This window comes from Bubalus kerabau, chromosome 19 (assembly GCF_029407905.1).
Source record: "Bubalus kerabau isolate K-KA32 ecotype Philippines breed swamp buffalo chromosome 19, PCC_UOA_SB_1v2, whole genome shotgun sequence".
Taxonomy (NCBI): domain Eukaryota; kingdom Metazoa; phylum Chordata; class Mammalia; order Artiodactyla; family Bovidae; genus Bubalus; species Bubalus kerabau.
The window spans coordinates 20,364,274-20,385,396 of NC_073642.1; the positions used below are offsets into that span (position 1 = coordinate 20,364,274).

Consider the following 21,123-nt stretch of genomic DNA (forward strand, 5'->3'; position numbering starts at 1 on the left):
ACTCCCCTGATTTAATGCTGAACATCTTTTTCACATGTTTATTGGTATATAGTTTATTTTTAATTCATTCTTTTTGTTTGTGTATTTAAAAATGTATTCCACTAGTACAGTTAGATGTGTTTTAAGTTGAACCACATGGAATTGCTATATCCGACTGTTTGAGGGGGTTCCATCAGTGGTATGTAATTTTGGAATTCACATACATATTTTAGGGGTTTGTGACAGCTGGATTTCAAAGGGCAGGTTGCCTGTAGGGAGAGGGATGTGACCTACCAATGGGCCAGCTGTGGCAGGGTATGGGTCAGCTAAGGTGGAGAGGTTTGCCAGGAGTGACTCCCTTTCCTGCTGGTGCCTGGGGACTTGGTCTGGTCGATGAGTGACACTAGTTAAACCTGGGAAGCAGCACCACTAGGAACCCTGCAGCCCATCGCCTGGCTGGAGTCAGGCATTCCTCCCCTAGGCTGTTAGCAGTTCTTGTGTCCAACCTCAGCACACGGTTGTTATTCAGTCGCTCAGTCGTGTTCGACTCTTTGCGACCCCATGGACTGCAGCACGCCAGGCTTCCCTGTCCATCATCACTTAGAGGTTGCTCAAATTCATGTCCATTGAATTGGTGATGCTACCCAACCAACTCATCCTCTGCCGCCCGCTTCTCATTTTGCCTTGAGTCTTTCCCAGCATCAGGATCTTTTCCAATGAGTTGTCTCTTGCATCAGATGGCCAAAGTATTGGAGCTTTAGCATCAGTCCCTCCAAAGAATAGTCAGGGTTGATTTCTTTCAGGATTAACTGGTTTGATCTCCTTGCTATCCAAGGGACTCTCAGGAGTCTTCTCCAGCACCACAATTCGAAAGTATCTATTCTTCAGGGCTCAGCCTTCTTTAGGGAGTTACTTTTTCAATGTATGTTCAAGTAGCAAGAATTTTGCATCTTCTAGTAAATCAGGGTAATAATCCTTTATGCATTTGAGGAACAAGAAATCCCCAGACAGTCTGAATTCAAGGAAAAGTTGCTCGTTCAGAATGGGAACCAAAACCTCTAACTCAAATTTGAACCAAGAACAACACACAGCAACAATGCCGTACCCTTCAAACATATTTCAGTATCTGGTTTTCTTTTTGAGGTCTGTTAAATGAAGCTGGATGTCTCTTGGTGAATACATTAAGAACCTGGGGAAATTCCTTTCCAAGCCACAAATCTTTGTGACAATTTGGTGGCAGATTTGACAGCTCAAATCTTGTTCCATCTGGATCTGGGGTAGGAAGTAAGAGGAGGGTGATCAACTCACCCCAGTACCTACAGACAATTTCCTCATTAAAGCTGATTTTATTTTTGCCCCAGTTGTAACTCTCTTATTCAATAGATACTGAGTGCTCCTTACATACTAGACATTGTTTTAAAGGGTCAGAGTTCTAGCCTAGGAGAGCTGTCGACTTAAAAAAATATTCACAACCTAAAAGTTGAGAGTTAACATTTTATTCAGTGGGATTTTTAGGACTTCTACCCACTCCAGTATTCTTGGGCCTCCCTTGTGGCTCAGCTGATAAAGAATCTGTCGGCAATGCAGGTGACCTGAGTTCAATCCCTGGGTTGGGAAGATCCCCTTTAGAAGGGAAAAGCTACCCACTCCAGTATTCTGGTCTAGAGAATTCCATAGACTGTATAGTCCATGGGGTTGCAAAGAGTTGGACACACCTGAGTGACTTTCATTTCAGGCCAGGGAGGCAGCATCTGAAGTGACCCTGGGAGAACTGCTCCAAGGAGGTGAGGGGAGGAGCCAGGTTATACAGAGGTTTTGAAACAAAGTTTTGCAAAAAAAACAAAAGGAAAGTTTTTAACTTTTGTAACAAAAGTTTTGCAAAAGTTTTGGGTAGTCTGAACATCAAAAGATTATTGTTAATTGAAGAAAACCAGATATCCCAAGGGCTTCCCAGGTGGTGCTAGTGGTAAAGAACCTGCCTGCCAATGCAGGTAGCCGTACGAGACATGGCTTCGATCCCTGGGTTGGGAAGATCCCCTGGAGAAGGGCAGGGCAACCCAGTCCAGTCTTCTTGCCTAGAGAATCCCATGGACAGAGGAGCCTGGCCGGCTGTGGTCCATAGGGATGCAAACAGTGTGCCATAGCTTGCATGCATGCACAGTATCCCAACTTAAGGAATTTAGTGTTTTTCTATGCATGGGAAGGTGCAAGAATCTGGGCTCACTGGAGTCATGCCTTTCATATGCATCTCAGCTGTCCCGGGCCAGTATCCTGTGTTCTTTTCACATCCTTAGCTCCCTTGGGCTCACCATACGGAGAGTGGCTACAGTCTGATGACTGTTGGATTGCAGGTACTCTTTACCTTCCTGAGTGCCCTTAGGGTTCACCAGCTCACACTGGAGGGCTATCCTGCTGATGATGGTGACATCCTTGTCTACGGATATGGCAGGAGATACTCCATTTCTCAGAGCATCAGTTCAGTTCAATTCAGTTGCTCAGTCGTGTCCGAATCTTTACAACCCCATAGACTGCAGCACACCAGGCTTATAGTCCCTAGGTAATACAGCCAGGCTGGTGGGGACTCCCCCCAGCCCTGCTTCTCCTTGTCCTCAAACAGTGTCAGCATAGCCGGAGGCAGAGCCCTTCAAAGGCAGACATGACCGTTTCTGAGACACCCCTAAGCTGGTGGAGTCTCTAGGGCTCCCTCACTGCCTCCTTGCCTCTGCTGGGTCAGCAGTTGGGGCTAGCCCCCCTTATGTCCCAGTGAGTAACCTCAGTGTCCCAAGAGCCAGTTCTCCCTGCCCTTGTGAAAGACCTCACAGAGCGTCAGATTTGGTGGCGGCTCCGGAAGTTGTGGGACTGTCTGCGGGCTCCAGTCTCGGGGATGTTTATTCTCCGAGCAGAGGGTGAGAAACGAGACAGATGTTGCAGTCTACAACATTCACATCAGCTGCGTCACCTGAGGAGGGGCGGGCTTGAAGGATTAGGTGGAGGGGCAGGGGCAAAGAAAGATAGGACACCCAGACACGATGTGTCAGCCTCGTCAGTCCTGAGTCAGCCAGCTTCATCAGTCCTGACTCAAGCTACTGAGCTCCCGACAGGCCGGAAGCCCTAGGAGACGAGGCAGCCCAGCCCACGTGCCTGGCCTCCACCCCTGACTTCACTTGATAACAAACTAGAAACTGAAACAGGGTCAGGATTCCCGGCTTGAAGTCAGAGATGAGTCACTGCTAACAGCAACTGCAGTAGCTGAGAAAGGGGCATCAGAGAGGAAGGCAGGTGAGAGCGGGGGACAGGATGGGGGCTTCCAGACATTTCTCCGGGGTGGTGGCCAGGGGTGGTGGTGGGAGGGGGGCATCTTGGTCCTGAGGCTGCCTGGCAGGACCGGGAGAGGCTGTGGGATCGCCAGGTGAAGAGGCTGGTTGGGGTGGCAAGCAGCCAGCTTCTCTCTGTGCCAGGTGGTGGTTGTGACGAAGGGCAGGGCAGAGGGTGTAGGCTGCCTGGAGGTGGCTGAGGACGTCTGGCACCTCGGCCGGCCTTTTGAATGATGGCTGTCCTGCCGCCCCCCATCCAGCACACCTGAGGGTCCCGGTGGAACATGGCAAGGAGCATGGACGTAGTGGCCATGGATTGCGAGATGGTGGGGCTGGGGCCCTTCCGGGAGAGTGGCTTGGCTCGCTGCAGCCTTGTGGACTACCACGGCTCCGTGCTGTACGATAAGTTCATCCGGCCCGAGGGTGACATCACTGACTATAGGACCCCGGTCAGCGGAATCACAGCTCGGAACATGGAGGGGGCCACCCCGTTTGCCGTGGCCAGGCTGGAGGTAAGCGAAGGGCCGGATGCCAGCCGGGCCCCGACACATACACGCTCCTCTGGCGCTTCCCCTGGGTGCTGATCTGTGACCCGTAATTCCAGCCATGTCCGACTCCCCGCCACCCCTGCACCAGGGCATGAGAAACCCACTGGTGTGGCCATCGCATCCCCAAGGATCAGACATCAGACACCCTTAGGCTCGCCTCTGGGAGCAGCCTTCACGGCATCTGGTCCACCTTGCTGGTCTCATGATGGGGACACAGTCCTGCCTAATGTTCCCTGCACTCTGATTTGGGGGCTAGATTCCCTATTCTCTCCCCTACACCGGCGGCCTCCGGGAAATGGGGGATGGATGGGTCTTGGAGGCCCTCACTGGCAGGGGGCCCCTCCCTGAGCCCCCGGGAGAGCTCACTCCCAGACCCCCACAGGCCATCCATCCTTCAAGGTGGGTGGGGCGTGCCGAAGTCTCCCAGTCCTCTTGCCCTCCAACGTGCGACACTTCCAGTTTACTTTCTGTTTCTCTGAATCACTCAGTGAAAAGGAAACTCAACCCCGCCAGAAGTGGCACCAGGGTTTAGTCATTTCTGGGAAGGTGAGCTCAATTTGGGGAAGTTCACAAAGAACACAAAGGCCCAGGGTTCACTTTAGTCCCATGTATTGCTCATGTGTGTGGCTCCCTGCTCCAGAGACGAGGCCAGAACAATAGCCACTGTTTTCTGAGCACTGGCTACTCACCGGATGCTCCCCGAGTTCCATCTGGGAGCTCATTCATGCCTCACAAAGCAGCCTGCCAGGAGCGTCCTCTGGAGCTATTAGGTCAGGGCCAAGAGGGCCAGATTTGAATCCTGGCTTTGCCCCTTACCTGCTAAGTGACCTTGTGCAGGTTCCTTGAACTCTCTGTATCCCATTTCCCCGATGGGAGTGAGAACAGTAGCAATCTCACAGGATTATTGTGAGGATTGAGAAAGGGCTTGGAAAGAGCACCTATCGAAGTATTAAAAACCCATTAACTAGGGACTTCCCTGGTGGTCTGGTGGTTAAGACCCTGCACTTCCAGTGTAGGGGGTGCAGGGTCGATCCCTGGTCAAGGAACAAAGATCCCACAGGCTGTGTGGCATGGCCAAAAAAAAAAAAAAAAACCCACACAGAGAACAGAATAAACCTGCTACTTGTTACGATTCTTCCCTTGTTCCCATATTACAGATGAGGAAACTGAGTCTCTTGAACTAAATGTTGGTTTGCTAGGGCTGCTGAAACAAAGTACCGCAAAGTGGTTTAGACAAGAGAAATGTCCATTCTCACAGTTCTAGAGGCTAGAAGTCCCCGGTCAAGGTGTCAGAAGGCTCCTGAGGGGGGCAGACCTGACCTGTGTGTCTGTCTTGGCCGCTGACGGTTTGCTGGCCATCTGTCTGTTCATTTATTTTGGGCTGCACTGGGTCTTCGTTGCAGAGCACAGGCTTCTCACTGGCTTGGAGCACAGGCTCCAGGTGCACAGGCTCCAGTAGCTGCAGCATGCTGGCTTGCTAGTTATGGGCTCAATAGCTGTGGCTTAGTTGCTCTGTGCCGTGTGGAATCTTCCCCAACCAGGGATCGAACCCACATCCCCTGTGTTGGCAGGCAGATTCTTATCCTGCTGGCCATCTTTGATGGTCCTTGGTCTGGAGAAATGCCACCCCAATCTCCGTCTTCATGTTCACATGGCATTCTCCTTCCGTGCAGGGCTCTGTACCCAGATTTCCCTTTTATAAGGACACCTGTCATATTTGCTAGGGCAGCAGTCCCCAACCTTTCTGGCATCTGGGACTGGTTTCATGGAAGACAATGTTTCCATGGGGCTGGGGGGATGGTTTCAGGATGATTCAAGCTCAGTAGGGTTTGAGCTCCTCTGAGAATCTAATGCTACCACTGATCCGAGAGGAGGCGGAGCTCAGGTGGTGATGTGAGTGATGGAGAGTGGCTGTAAATACAGGGGAGGCTTCGCTCGCACCTCCTCTCACCTCCTGCTGTGGGGTCTGGTTCCTAACGGGCAATGCACTGGTAGTTGGGCACACCTGTGTTACGGAACCAACATACTCCATTATGACATCGTAACAATAACATCTGCCGTGACCCCATTGAAATGGTCGGGGCTGGGGTTTCAACAAGTGGATTTGAGGGGGAACATATTCAACCCATATCACTGAGTATCTCTTACAAGTTCAGATAAATAGAATGTAGAAGGCTCAAAACCTCTAGACCTGTGTGTCCAATAGAGCACCACCTATGACTAGTGAGCACCTGGAAAGTGGCTGGTCTGAACTAAGATGTAAATATAAAATATGCACTGGATTACAAAGACCTGAATTTTAAAAAGAACCATAAAATGCCTCAATAATTAACATGGATTATATGTTTGATGATATTTTGGTATGTTAGGTTAAATAAAACATATTGAAAGTAATTTAACCTATTTCTTTTAACTTTTAAAATATGGCTGTTGATTTAAAATTACACACGTGGCTCACAGTATGTTTCTTTCTATTGGACGCCACTGTTCTAGAGTTGCTAGCAGGATACTACGGAGCCCAGAGGAGGGGCCACAGTACGTCAGGGTGGTTCTAGAAAGGCTGCACGAGGCTGGTACTGTTTGCCAAAGGAGTAGGAGGATTCAGTGCCTGCAACTCAGTGTGCCATAGGGAGCCACTGGAGGTTCTGGAGCAAGAGCATGGCAGGATCAAAACCACTGTCAAGAAAACCTGAACTGGGGTGCTGGGGAGACTGGATGGGAGTGAGGAAGGAGCTGACAGTAGAGAGGAGTCAGAGAGACTGAGGAGCAGTCGCAAGGATCTTAGTCATCGGCAGCATCTAGAGACTGGGCAAGAAGGAAATGTTAGGACAGAGAACAAGAAGGGGAGGGCAACATGAAGAAAAGGTGGGGCTGTTCAGGCGCCGATGGGAGGCCCAGGGACCCTGCATGGAGCTGCCCACACTCAGATCCCCACTGAGCAGTCAGGTGGGCGGCATGGCATCTCTTCTCCTCCTTCCCCGTCCCTCCCCACCCCAAGGTGGAAGAAAGGGCAGAAGAGTCCAGAGCAGGGGAGAGGAGGCCGCAGAGAAATGCAACTCCCTGGACGCCCTCAGGCACCAGCCTGGGAGTCAGGACATCTCGGTCCTCATCCACACTTGTGCTGAAATGCTTTTGTTTCTCAGCTGGAGATGATGCCAGGCCCTTCCGGTGTGTGACATGGGGTGCTGCCCAGAGTAGGCACTTAATAGCCATTCAAGAGGGCTCCCCAGGTGTCTCCAGTGGTAAAGTATCCGCCCACCAATGTAGGAGACACAACAGACACAGGTTCAATCCCTGAGTTGGGAAGATCCCCTGGAGAAGGAAATGGCTACCCTCTCCAGTATTCTTGCTTGGAAAATCCCAAGGACAGAGGATCCTGGGGGCTATAGTCCATGGGGTCGCAAAGAGTTGGACACAACTGAGCACATACACTCACACACACACACTCACAGCCGTACAAGGACGGAGGCGGGAATCCAAAGGCAGGGCAGCTCTTGGGAACCACCTTGTGGTTCACATTTCCTGCTCTGTCACTGACGGTTGGCGTGGCATTTGGCAAGTTACTGAAGCTTTCTGAGCCTCTGTTGTTTCATCAGTGAAGGAGGAGCTAATGCGTCCTCCCTGGCCTTGTGAACGCTGGGTGTGGTGATGTGGTCTGTAGCTCTAAGCACAGTGCCTGGTTCAGGGTTGACCATCACTCCATGTGCCCCTGGAGAGGGCAGGGCAGAAACTCAAATTTTACATCCAGTCCTCTCTCCAACTTCCCTTGAGAACCGCGGGCTTAGATTCTGGTCCTTGTTTTCTGCACAGGGTAAGCTCCCTGCTCATCTCTCCCACCCAGCTGTCAGAGAAACTTCCCCAGGCCTGGCTCAGATCACAGTCCCCACTCTCCCCCACCCCCTGGTTCAAATACCTGCAAAGGCTGCCCGTTGCCTAGAGTCCCTCTAACCCAACGTCCATGGTCCCCCAAACCCCACCTACCTACCTTTTCTGGCATCTCTCTCAGCTCAGCCATCACTCCGCAGTGCTTCAGCCCCACCCTGTGCCCCTCCCATTCCCCATTCCTTCCCATGCCGTCCTGGCAGCCTCAGGCCAGGGGTGTCCTGTGTGATGCTCGTCCTCACTCCTCACCCTCCCCACCCCCGACTTTATCCACTCACTCACCCCCCACTCACCCTCCTTGCTCTAGCCCACATACTTGGCATGCAGGATCTCAATTCCCCGACCAGGGATCAAACCTGTGCCCCCTGCAGTAAAAGTACAGAGTCCTAACCCCTGGACCGCCAGGGAAGTCCCAGAGACCGCACACTTTAGAGCTTGCCTACCCACACACATGGGCCTGCCTAGCTCTGCAGCTCCTGCAGGGTATTTTATCTACCCCAGGTTGGAGACTGTGCTTTGAACATAACAGGTGCACTGAGAATGTTTGTGGGGCTGGAGTTGAACCGATTTTCATAATAGTACAGGAGTCCTGGGGCTTACCAAGTGGTACTAGTGGTAAAGAACCCACTTGCCAATGTAGGAGACCTAAGAGACACAGGTTCAGTCCCTGGCGGACTGAAGAGGGAGGAAGATTCCCTGGAGGAGGGCACGGCATCCCACTCCAGTATTCTTGCCTGGTGGGCTGCAGTCCATGGGGTCACAAAGAGTTGGACACAACTGAAGTGACTTAGCATGCACAGGAGTCCTGGCAGCTGTGTGGGCCAGAACTGCCTCTGCCCTCACGTTGGCCTTTGCTGTCAAGATGCAGTAATACGTGCAGGGGGCAGGGAGCAAGCACACTTGGCTGGACGTGGGTCTAGTCAGTCCCAGCTCTGCCTCCTGATTGTCCCCATGTCCTCCGGCTAAACCTCTCTGTGACATACGGGTGATGTGACAAAGTAGCACAGGTGTATCCAGCAAGATGTCCAGGCCCTGTTCTAAGCGCTTTCAACACACCACTACCTTTACTCCCCACCACAGCCTGGAAGGTAGTCTCATCCATTTTACAGATGAGCACACTAAGGCACAAGGCTGAGCAGACTCTCCAAGGAAGGGGAGGAGCAGAGACTCAAATTCTGTCCCCAGGACTTCCTCTGCGATGTTCCGATCCTGTGATCAGTGTGTGAATCCTGTGAATTCACTTAACTGTGAATGCTAAGAGCCTGGTGGTGTTTTTCAGTCATCAAGTTGTGTTCGACTCTTTGTGACCCCATGGACTGCAGGACACCAGGCTTCCCTGTCCCTCACTATCTCCAGGAGTTTACCCAAGTTCATGTCCACTGAATCGGTAATGGCATCCAACCATCTCATCCTTTGTTGTCCTCTTCTCCTTCTATCTTCAATCTTTCCCAGCATCAGGGTCTTTTCCAATGAGTTGTCTGTTTGCATCAGGTGGCCAAAGTATTGGAGCTTCAGCTTCAGCATCAGTCCTTCCAGTGAGTATTCAGGGTTGATTTCCTTTAGAATTGACGGGTTTGATCTCCTTGCTGTCCAGGGGACTCTCAAGAGTCTTCTCTGTGCCTGGTGTACACACAGCGTCAGTGCAGCATGAGAGTGAAGCTGAGGGATGAGGCAACTGCCATCATTTTCTTTTTTTAAAAAAGATATATATATATATATTTAAAATTTTTATTTATTTATTTATTTTTGACTGTACTGGATATTCACTGTTGCAAGGGTTTTTCTCCAGTTGCAGCAAGCAGGGTTACTCTTTAGTTGCAGTGCACGGGGTGGGCTCTAGGGTGAGACGGCTTCCGTAGTAGCCGCTCCCGGACTCCAGAGCACAGTCTCAATAGATGTGGTGAACGGGCTTAGTTGCTCTGCTGCCTGTGAGATCTTCCCGGATCAGGGATCGAACCTGTCTCCCCTGCACCAGTAGGCAGATTCTTCACCACCGAGTCACCAGAGAAGCCCCCGTCATTTGTTTTCATGAACGAAGACATCGAGATACATTGACCCCACTCGTCATCCTCAGTATTTTAATCCCAAAGGCTGAGAACCCGAGATGTACGGGGGGACTCGCCAAAGGGCAGAAGTCTATTAGCCATTTATCAGACCCACAAGGCCAGGTGACACCTCTCAGGTGAGTCGAGGTTTCTTGCAGGGCATTTTCCAAAGGCGGCTCACCAACCTGTCTCTTCCTCCCATGGGAATGGCGAGTGGACCAGGCTAGCAGTCAGCCATCGACCAGGTCATAGAAGCCAGGCGGGCTCCGAGGAGCCACTAAGCCTGCTAGCCCACCTGGTACACCCAGGAGCATTGTGGCCACAAGGCACTGAAGCTTTGAGTGGACTTCCCTCACACTGTTCTCTTTTTTATTTTTTGTAATGGTATTATATTGCTTTTATTTACTTATCTTAAATATTTATTTATTTGGCTGTGTTGGGTCATAGTTGCTGCACTCAGGATCTTTGCTGTCACATGTGGTATTTTTTTTGTAGGGGCACACAGGCTCTAGAGCATTCGGGGTCTGTAGTGGAGGTGTCTGGGTTCAGTGGTTGTGGCACATGGGCTTGGGAGCCTCACAGCATGTGGGAGCTTAGTTCCTGACCAGGGATCGAACCCATGTCCCCTGCATTGGAAGGGAGACTCTTAACTACTGAACCACCAGGGAAGTTCTGACACTGCTTTTATAATGCAAGGTAATTGCCTTGTTATCTTCTGACACCTGTAGGTCTGACTGTCATCTAATGCAGTGGTTCTCAGTGCACTGTGATTCTGCCCCCAAGGGGACATTTTTAGCAACATCTGAAGGCATTTCTGATTGTTGTAAGTTAGGCAGGGAAGGCTGTCACTGATATCCAATGGCTTGAGGCTAGAGATGGTGCTAGACATCCTATAGTGCACAGAACACACACTCACACCAAAGAAGTATCGGGCCCCAAATGTTCGTAGTTCCAAGGTTGAGAACCCTGGTCTACAGAGAGCCCCATAAACCAGGCTGTCAGCGCAGGTGGGAACCTGTGAGGAGACTGAGGTCCAGAGAGGGGCAGTGACTTCCTAAGGACACACAGCAGGCTGGGCTACAGCTCAGTGCTCAGATTCAGAGCTCTCACCTGACAGGTCAATGCTCTTTTTTTAAAAAAATATTTATTTATTTGGCTGCCTTGCCTCTGAGTCAAGACACACGGACTCTTCATTGTGGTGCATGGATCTCTCTGGTTGTGGCTCGCAGGCTTGGTTGCCCCTCAGCACGTGGAATCTTAGCTGCCCAACCAGGGATGGAACCACGTCCCCTGCACTGGAAGGCAGATTCTTAGCCACTGGACCAGCAGGGAGGCCCCTCAACACTCTTTTAATTCATATTTTAATCTAATGATGATGGTCAGTAACTTGTAACTCACTTTAAAAAAAACCCTAAGTTTTCTATTTATTTGTTTTATTTTTGGTTGCACTGCATCTTCGTTGCTGTGTGTGGGCTTCTCACTGCAGTGGCTTCTCTTATTGTGGAGCGCAGGCTCTAGGCACGTGGGCTCAGTATGTGGCACATGGGCTTAGATGCTCCGTGGCATGTAGGATCTTCCTGCAGCAAGGATTGAACCTGTGTCCCCTGCATTGGCAGGCAGATTCTTATCTACTGCACCACCAGGGAAAGTCCATAACATACTTTTGTAAATAAATGCTCTTCTAATGTTAACCTGGTATAGTGAGTAGCATCCACCCCAAGACTGGGATTGGAGAATGAGAATGATGCTGTTAGTTCGCACATAGAGAAACTGAACCTTATGAGTCATCGTAGTTTAGGTGGGAAACAGAAAGGAAGCCATGGTGGGTTGTGAGCAGCGAGTGGTTTCAGCTGTAGCAGTGACATAGCCCTTGCCTGGGTCAAGGACCCTGTTGGGGTCCCGACACCTGGCATGTCTTTCTGGGGCTCAGCCAGGTGAAGGAGGACAACTTTGTCATCCAGGTTTTCCATGGGTTAAGCAGTCTTGTGAGAAGCAGACACAAGCTAGGGGCCAGGACACCTGGAGAGCCTGGCAGGGGACAGGAGGAAAGAGGGGGTCCAGGGCCACTCCTGATGATGACAGGATGACAGTAGGGGACCTCCACAAGGGCAGCATTCTTCAGAGTGCCTTATAATCACCTCTCCTGGCACCCAGGCATGAACGCATGGACAGATGGAAAGATGGATGCATGATGGGAGCAGCAGGCTCTGAGGGGCTGGACAGACATCAGAGCCAGCATTTCCAAACTAGGCAGATGGGAGGAATACCCTGGAACATTTGCTAATGCCCCTTCCTGGTGATGATGCTTCAGCCGGTCTGGAGTAGGGCCCCGCCCTTTGGTCTTTTAACAAGGGCCCCTGGTGATTTTTTGATCAGGCCCATCTGGGAAATACTTGGACTAGAGGGGAAACACAGTGGAAAGAGGATGTGGGCAGATTCCTGCACCTGGGCCTGTCATTCCCCTAATGAGTGACATGGTACACACCACCCGGCAGCCCCTGTCCCTGTGGGTAAGACGCTATGACAATCCCCGCCTTACAGGGCCCATATTCTGGAATCAGAAATCTTTACTGAGGGCTGTCATGGATTCAGCCGTGGAAATTATTCATTAATTTTTTCTGTTATATAATATTTTATTTAGGGTTATTGCATCACTTTTTTTTTTTTTTAAGTTTTTATTTTGCATTGTTCAGTTCAGTCGCTCAGTCGTGTCCATGTCTTTGCGACCCCATGAACTGCAGCACTCCAGGCCTCTCTGTCTATCACCAACTCCCGGAGTTTACCTACCCAAACTCATGTCCATTGAGTCAGTCATGCCATCCATCTCATCCTCTGTTGTCCCCTTCTTCTGCCTTCAGTCTTTTCCAGCATCAGAGTCTTTTCAAATGAGTCAGCTTTTCGCATCAAGTGGCCAAAGTATTGGAGTTTCAGCTTCAACATCAGTCCTACCAATGAACACTCAGGATTGATCTCCTTTAGGATGGACTGGTTGGATCTCCTTGCAGTCCAAGGGACTCTCAAGAGTCTTCTCCAACACCATAATTCAAAAGCATCAATTCTTCTGCATTCAGCTTTCTTTGTAGTCCAGCTCTCACATCCATACATGACTACTAGAAAAACCATAGCCTTGACTAGATGGACCTTTGTTGACAAAGTAATGTCTCTGCTTTTTAATATGCTGTCTAGGGTGGTCATAACTTTCAAGGAGTAAGCATCTTTTAATTTCATGGCTGCAAGTCACCATCTGCAGTGACTTTGGAGCCCCCCAAATTAAAGTCTGCCACTGTTTCCACTGTTTCCCCATCTATTTGCCATGAAGTGATGGACTGGATGCCATGATCTTAGTTTTCTGAATGTTGAGCTTTAAGCCAACTTTTTCACTCTCCTCTTTCACTTTTATCAAGAGGCTTTTTAGTTCCTCTTCACTTTCTACCATAAGGGTGGTGTCATCTGCATATCTGAGGTTATTGATATTTCTCCCATTAATCTTGATTCCAGCTTGTGCTTCATCCAGCCCAGTGTTTCTCATGATGTACTCTGCATATAAGTTAAATAAGCAGGGTGACAATATACAGCCTTGACGTACTCCTTTTTCTATTTGGAACCAGTCCTTTGTTCCATGTCCAGTTCTAACTGTTGCTTCCTGACCTGCATACAGATTTCTCTAGAGGCAGGTCAGGTGGTCTGGTATTCCCATCTATTTCAGAATTTTTCACAGATTTTGTATTGGGGTATAGCCAATTAATGGGGCTTCTCCAGTGGCTCAGTTGGTGAAGAATCTGCCTGTAATACAGGAGACCTGGGTTTGATCCCTGGGTAGGGAAGATCTCCTGGAAGAGGGCATGGCAATGCACTTCAGTACTCTTGCCTGGAGAATCCCATGGACTGAAGTGCCTGGCAGGCTACAGTCCATAGGGTCACAAAGAGTCAGACACGACTGAGCATGCACATAGGCAATTAACAAACAATGCTTTGACAGTTTCAGGTGAACAGTGAAGGGCCTCAGCCATACGTATGTGTATATGTGCACTCAGTCGCTCAGTCATGTCTGGCTCTTTGCGACCTTATAGACCATAGCCCTCCAGGTGCCTCTGTCTATGGAATTTTCCAGGCAAGAATAGTGGCTTGGGTTGCCATTTCCTCATCCAGGGGACCTTCCCAACCCAAGGATGGAACATGCATCTCTTGGGTCTCCTTGCAGATTCTTTACCACTGAGCCACCTGGGGCTAGGAAGCCCTAGCCATTCATATATCTATTCTATTCCCCAGACATTATTAATTTCAACTCTGAAATTAATAATGATAATACAATCCCTAGATTCTCAATAGATGGTAATAATAACAACTGTAATAATAGTGACAGGTTCAGGCAGGTCTGGACACGGCATCTCAGCAGTCAACTCACCTGCTGTGTGACCTGGGCAAGCCTCTTACCCTCTCTGATCCTCAGCCCCCCCACTATAAGATGACATTAAGAACACTCTTGCTGTGAGGCCTCATCATGCGGTGATGAGGAAAGTACCTGACCCAGTGCCAGGCAATGAGAACGGATGGATGACTGTCTCTTCCCCCCACCCCCTCCAGTTCTTTCCAGGAACTTGAGCTGCAACCCAGTGTATTGGACACATTTGCCTCATGACACTGATTCAGGGCAGGTCGGCAGCCAGCAGGTCACACAGCCCGGAGGCCCTGCCAGCTGGCACGTCCACACCACCCTGGATTTCCCTCTCTGCCTTGCCTCAAAAAGTCCGTGGAGCTCACCTCTCCAGGCTCTCCCTTTACAAAGAGGGAAACTGAAAGCCAGAGATGGTCCTTGACCTCCCTGAGACCACACAGCAAGTCCCAGAGTCCTGAAGAGTTGACATCTCTCTGCTGAAGAGTCAGATCTCCTCCTTTTCCTGCTTCTTCATCCTTCTACTTCTTATCCACTTCATCTTATTTTATTTGTCTCATGATGAGTCTCATCTTGAGATGTAACCATGCCCGACCCCCCACCCCCCGTGGGGACCCTGGGCTTGGGAAGTGATGAATTTCCCGGGAATCCATCCCATGATGACTTGACCCTCTTAGCCTGGGACCGGCTACTGTGGTTGACTCTGGGATGTCACAGCCCCCTCAGGGCTTGTGTGAACTAGAGCTGAGTCATCTCCTAGACAAGAAAACAGGCCCCACTGTTCAGAAACATAAAAGACGTCAGCAAGGAAAGGTATGTGATCCCCAGTTGCCCAGCACGGCCATACCCTCTGGCCCTGGGCCTTGAGCCCTCCCCTGCATGCTGCCCGAGCCCTTTCCTTCACATGTAGGGTTCTCCCCCAGCCTCTGCTCAGAGGTCATGTGCCCTCATTGCTCAGGGGTCCCCAGACCTCCAGCATCTGCACCACCTGTTAGAAAGGCAGAATCCCACAGTCGAATCCAGATTTTGGTGAGGTTGACTAGCTGATCCCTAAGCCCAAGTGTGACAAGCACTGGTGTCTCTCAGGAGTGTCCCAGCTTCATTCTTGGAGCTTTTTCTCCAGTCCCTAGGTTGGGCAGGAGTCTGTCTGGAGGAAGTGTTAGTTGCTCAGTTGTATCCAACTCTGTGTGATCCCATGGATTGTCTCCTTTATCCAGGGGATTCTCCCAGGCAAGAATACTGGAGCGGGTTGCCATTCCCTTCTCCAGGGGATCTTCCCAACCCAAGGATCAAACCCAGGTCTCCTGCATTGCAGGCAGACTTTTTACCGCCTGAGCCACCATTCCCAACAAAACCTCAGTAATGGAGGGGCTGATGGTAGGATGGACCCACCCTGTCTCCAGTGCTGTGACTGTGGACAGGTCCCCTCACTTTTTAAAAAATTTTCTTATTTGCCTGCATCGTCTTAGTCACAGCATGCAGGATTTTTGTTGCATCATCCAGGATTTATCCTTGCAGTGCATGGTCTCTCTCGTTGACACATGCTGGCTTATTTGCTCCATAGTGTTTGAGATTTTAGCTCCCCAACCAGGGATCGAACCCACTTCCCCTGCATTGCAAGGTGGATTCTTCACTGGACCACCAGGAAGTCACTTCTGGGAGACTCGGCTTCTCTTCTGCAAAGTGGCCACAAGGGGGAGCAAGTCAACGGTCCCACTTGATGTCTGGGGAGGCAGCTAGAAGCAGAAGCAGGACTCGGGAGGGTGTTAGCCACCTAGAGATTCCTTCCTGGGCACAGAGGAAGAGACGAAGGCTGCTGAAGAGCTGTCCAAGGCGGGCCTTGGATGGCTATGAGCTGCTGCCCAGACGGCACCTGGGACAGCTTTCCCCAAGCACCCTCCCAACTCCATCCTCCCCAAGGGCAGCCAAGAGAAGGAAAGGTGACCCCTCTGTGTGGTCAGTGACTGAGGCTGTCCATTTGGCCACCGTGGGAAAGGAGGTGAGAACAGAAGCAAGAGGGGTGGCCTGGGCACACTGGCAGGGCACCGGGCTGGGCACTCTCCGGGTCGCCCCCTGAAGCTTGCCCGGGGGGCTGACAGAGGCTGGGAGCAGGAGGCTCTTCCATATAACATGGTATGACCAGCAGGCACTGGAGCCATGCCTGCTGGCTTTGAGGACTGGCCCTGCCACGAACTAACTGTGTGACTGTCCCAGTTATCAAATGATGCTTAGCAAGTCACCCCAAAACCAAGTGTTCCAAACAATGTCAATATTTATGTCACCCACGTATCTGCAATCTGGGCAGGGCTCGGACAGGGACAGCTGATTGGCTGAGGCACCTGGCAGGCCTGGGGTTGGAATCACGGGATGTCACCTGTCGTGTGGCTGGGGCTCCTTGGGCACAACTCCGTAACTCAGGGTGGTCTCTGCAGCATGGTGGTTTCAGGGAGACTCAGGGATCCTGGGACACTGGCTCCATCGAGAGGTGAGACATCACACAGCCTGGCTCATATTCAAGGTGAAGGGAACCAGATGGCATATTTTCTTTTCTTTTAAAAATGTGACTTATTTTTGGCTGAGCTGGATCTTCTTCATTCCTGCCTCCCGAGTGGGCTTTCTCTAGTTGTGATGAGCAGGGGCTGCTCTCGAGTTTTGGTGCACAGGCTTCTCATTGTTGTGGCTTCCCTTGTTGCAGAGCACAGGCTCTATGCTCAGGCTTCAGCGGTTGGGGTGCCTGGGCTTAGCTGCTCTGCAGCATGTGGGATCTTCCCAGACCAGGGATCGAACCCATGTCCGCTGCATTGGCAGGCAGATTCTTAATCGCTAGTCTACCAAGGAAGTCCTAGGCTCTGTCTGTTCTGAGAGGAGTGTCAAGGAATCTGCAAATATTTAAAAATCATCAGAATCACCTTGAGTAAATTACTCCACTTCTTGATAGCTCAGTGTTTTTCAACTGCAAAATTCAGTTAAACACGGCCCTCCCTCATAGCTGTACTGGTTTTCTACAGCTGCTATAACAAAACCATAGACTGGGTGGTTTAAAATAATGCAAATTTATCATCTTACAGTTCTGTGGTTCAGAAACCCAATGGGGGTGTCATTCTTCTGAGACTGAAGTGTCCACAGGGCTGTATTCATTTCTGGAGCCTCCGATGTGTGTTAGTTGCTCAGTCACGTCCGACTCTCTGTGACCCCACAGACTGTAGCCCACCAGGCGCCTCTGTCCATGGAATTCTCCTGGCAAGGACACTGGAGTGGGTAGCCATTCTCTTCTCCAGGGGATCTTGCTGACCGAGGGCTCGAACCCGGGTCTCCTGCATTGTGGGTAGATTCTTTACCCTGTGATCCACCAGGGAAACCCCAGAGGAGGCCTGGTGAAGGATTCATTTCCTTGTCTTTCCCAGCTCCTAGCTTCTTGTGTTCCTGACTCTCGGCCCTTTCCTCCACTTCCACAGCCAGAGACAGACCGTCAAGTTCTCAAGTCAGATCTCTCTGACCTTCACATATAAGGACCTTGGGATTGATTATGCTGGGCCCCTCTGAATCATACAAAAACTCTCCCTACCTTTATTTTTGGTTGCTCTGGGTCTTTGTTACTGCATGTGGGCTTTCTCTTAGTACCTGGACTAGGAATCAAACCCGTGTCCCCTGCATTTGGCAGTTGAATTCTTAACCACTGGACTACCAGAGAAGTCTCAGAAACTCCCCCTCTTTTAAGGTCATCTGATTAGCAACCTGAAGTTCATTTGCAGCTTTAATTTCCCTTTGCCATGTAACATGTTTATAGGTCCTGGGGATTAGGAAGTGGGCATCTCTGGGAGGTTATTAGTCCACCTGCCACAGGAGGGTTGTTGAAAGGGTTAAATAACATAATGTATGTGATGAACATCAGTGAGTGCCTGGCTCATGGGACCATTGGCATTGCCATTATTCAAAGTAAACTATTAGTCGCTCAGTTGTGTACCACTCTCTGTGACCCCACGGACTGTAGCCTTCCAGGCTCCTCTGTCCATGGGATTCTCCAGGCAAGAACAGTAGAGTGGGTTGTCATTCTCTTCTCCAGGGGATCTTCCCAACCCAGGGATCGAACCCAGTCTCCTACATTAGCAGGCAGATTCTTTACTGTCTGAACCACCAGGGAAACCCCCAAGGCAACCACCAAAGAAGCTGGGATAGGTCTTCGGGCAGAACTATACTGTTGAAGGTGATGAAGGGCCTGCTCCAGCCTCTTTTTCTCCCTGATAGATATGTCCCAAGCCCAGAGAGGGATGGTGGTTTGCTCATGCTCACACAGCAAGTCCAGGAGGGGCTGCTCCAGGCCCGCCCCCTTGATGGCACCGAGTTGCCCCAGACCCACCTGGAAGGGCCCTGGCTGACGTGTGGGGCCCGTGTCTTCCCGGCCAGATCCTGCAGGTGCTGAAGGGCAAGCTGGTGGTGGGCCACGACCTGAAGCACGACTTCAAGGCGCTGAAGGAGAACATGAGCAACTACGCCATCTACGACACGGCTACCGACCGGCGGCTGTGGCGCGAGGCCGGCCTGCAGTACTGCCGGCGGGTCTCCCTGCGCGTGCTGAGCCAGCGCCTCCTCGGGCGGCGCATCCAGGTGAGGGCCACCCCGTTACCTGGCGGGGGTGGGGGGCTGGCCTTCCCTGCAGGACTCTAAAGTCCCCCAGTGCCTCCACAGCACATATGCAGCCCCAGAGATGCTCTGCTCACCCCAACTCCCCCACGTAGTCCCGAGAGGCTGTGTGCTCTGAGAGGCGCGGGCTTTCCCCAGAAGGAGGGCGGGCACCGCGTCCATCTGAGAGCTGACCCGGGAAGCCTGTAGGGTGAGGCCGAGAGCCAGGGAAGGGAAGGCAGCCCATCAAGGTGATTTAGTTTGTTTTCAGTCAGACCAGTTTCCCTGTGGGTAACTGAGGCTTCACCCTCCAGCCCACCTCGGGAAACAGTGTATAGCTCAGACCTCGGGTGTCCCCAGGGAGCCGCACCGTTTAAACACAGCGCCCATTAGGCCGTGGCTGATACTGATCTCGGGGCCCTAACTCCGAGCCCCAGGTGGGGGCAGGAATGCTGGGAGCTCACCAGGGCCCAGGGAGGCTGGCTGGACAGTAGGAACTGCGGCCACTTGGGCTCAGCGGATGTTTAAGAAGCACCTGCTTGGGGCCAGGCTGGACCAGAGGCTGAGGACCTGGGTGAGGAAGATCCCGCTGGTCCTTGAGAATCTCTTGGTTGAAGGGAGAGAGGCCCATGACCTATCAACACATCTGAGTGGGGAGGGCAGGCGTCCTGAGCAGGGATGGAGGACGGGGGCAGGCAGGATACCAAGTCTGAGTGGAGGGTGAAGGGTATGTCTTAGTGGAGGAGGCAGGAGAGGGGGGCCTGGGGAGGGGAGAGCCTGAGCCCCAGTCTGAGGAGTGGGGGCAGCTTGTCTGGGGAGCAGGAATGTGCAGGAGGCAGGGGATGGGCATGAGTTTGGGCCCCTCTGCAGGGCTTGTGGCACCAGGGATCCAGGACAGAGTGTCAGCTCCTGGACTCACTGAAGAGCCCTGTTCTCAATGTGCTGAGCAAGGAGCACTCTGGAAACATCTGTGTCCATGTTCCCCGGGCCCTGGGCTCCTGTGAGAACTGCTTGAAGCTAGGCCTGCTCCAGCCACCATCTGAGTCTGTGTATCAGGGACTATGGAGACTCACCCTGACCCACTTCAGCCCTGGACTCAGGCTGTGAGCAGGGAAGGCCCTGGTCCCATGGTGCCTGAATTCAGCCCCCAGCCCCTCTCTGTCCTGTGTCTGCAGGACAGCGTGCTGGGACATAACTCGGTGGAAGACGCCAGGGCAGCCATGGAGCTCTACCGCATCTCCAGGAGAATTTGAGAGCAGTGAGGGCTGCATGCCTGGTGGAGTCCAGCCCCCTCCCCAAGGACTAGAGGCCTTTTGTCTCTTCAGAACAAAAACTTTGTTGCTTTTGTAAAATGCATTTTTAGCAGTAAAATAGCTCTATATTTTCTCTACTCCCTTGGATCCTCTTTTTCTTTCTTCTCTCTGAGCTGGGCATTGGTGGATCCCACCCAGCACTTGAGAGGGCAGCCAACATGAACTGGGATGGTGGCTCAAATGTTCCCATCACTTAAGGAATGTCAATGTCAAGGAGGGTCAGTTTCCTTAACGTCTTGAATCTGCGAGTCTGCAAAGAAGTCCATGTGACAATACAATTAATTACCTCCAACTGCCTTTCTAGCTGCATTTATACCCAGAAGGGGGAACTGTTTCCTGAGGATAACACCCAGGTCCAACGTTGTGCAGTAGAATCATCTGCAGAGTTGTTATTTTAATCCCTGACTGGGTCCCTCTTCAGCTTCACTGAACCAGAATCCCTGGATGTGGGGGGTGGGGGTGGGGTGGGGGGGTAGGCACCTGTTAGTATTTTGACCTCCAGAGGTGTTTCTGATGTGTAAGACATTCAAGTCACATAAGGTACCTTTTCATCACCCTGGTACTTGAGCATCACATGGGGGCTGCTGGGCCCCATCCCAGAGTTTCTGATTCAGCAGGGCTGGGCGGGGGAAACCCAGGAATCTGCATTCCCGGCAAGTACCCCCTTGATGTCTTGTGCTGATCCAGGGACCATGCTTTGAGGCGCTTCCCACATCAGGCGACTGTGCTGTGCAGCCAAGGATGAGCCACTGGCCTAAGGTCTGAGTACCACCAGGGGGACTGTGGTCACTGGTCCAGCTTCACCCCTTCCAAGTCCCTTGGCTGCCTGTTCATGCAGAGAGAGGGCACAGCCTTGTTGGATGTGTCCTCAATAGCCCACTGCAGGGATGAGGGGCTCCAGGTGAGGTTAAACCCAAGGGATTCAAATCCAGGCCCATCCGACTCCAAACTCCGGGGCTTTACACTCAGTTCTGTTTTACAATGGCAGCCTCCCGTTTGTGCCACTGGCCTCTGAAAGCCTGGCTAGGG

General features: G+C 51.5%; 1 protein-coding gene across 1 annotated transcript; it reads left to right on the forward strand.

Annotated features, from left to right (window-relative positions):
* The first annotated feature begins 3,118 nt into the window (after positions 1-3,118).
* Positions 3,119-20,249, forward strand: ISG20 (interferon stimulated exonuclease gene 20). Its single transcript, XM_055556188.1, has 4 exons — positions 3,119-3,258; positions 3,554-3,805; positions 18,566-18,766; positions 19,957-20,249. The coding sequence occupies exons 2-4, from the start codon at positions 3,578-3,580 to the stop codon at positions 20,032-20,034; spliced, it is 507 nt and encodes a 168-aa protein (XP_055412163.1). The 5' UTR covers positions 3,119-3,258; positions 3,554-3,577; the 3' UTR covers positions 20,035-20,249.
* The last annotated feature ends 874 nt before the right edge of the window (positions 20,250-21,123 follow it).

Excerpts from the sequence above, each read along its gene's own strand:
- ISG20 (XM_055556188.1), top strand. The coding sequence starts at position 3,578 with ATGGCAAGGAGCATGGACGTAGTGGCCATGGATTGCGAGATGGTGGGG. Across the intron at positions 3,806-18,565 it reads TTGCCGTGGCCAGGCTGGAG|ATCCTGCAGGTGCTGAAGGG; the intron begins GTAAGCGAAGGG and ends CTTCCCGGCCAG. Across the intron at positions 18,767-19,956 it reads TCCTCGGGCGGCGCATCCAG|GACAGCGTGCTGGGACATAA; the intron begins GTGAGGGCCACC and ends CTGTGTCTGCAG.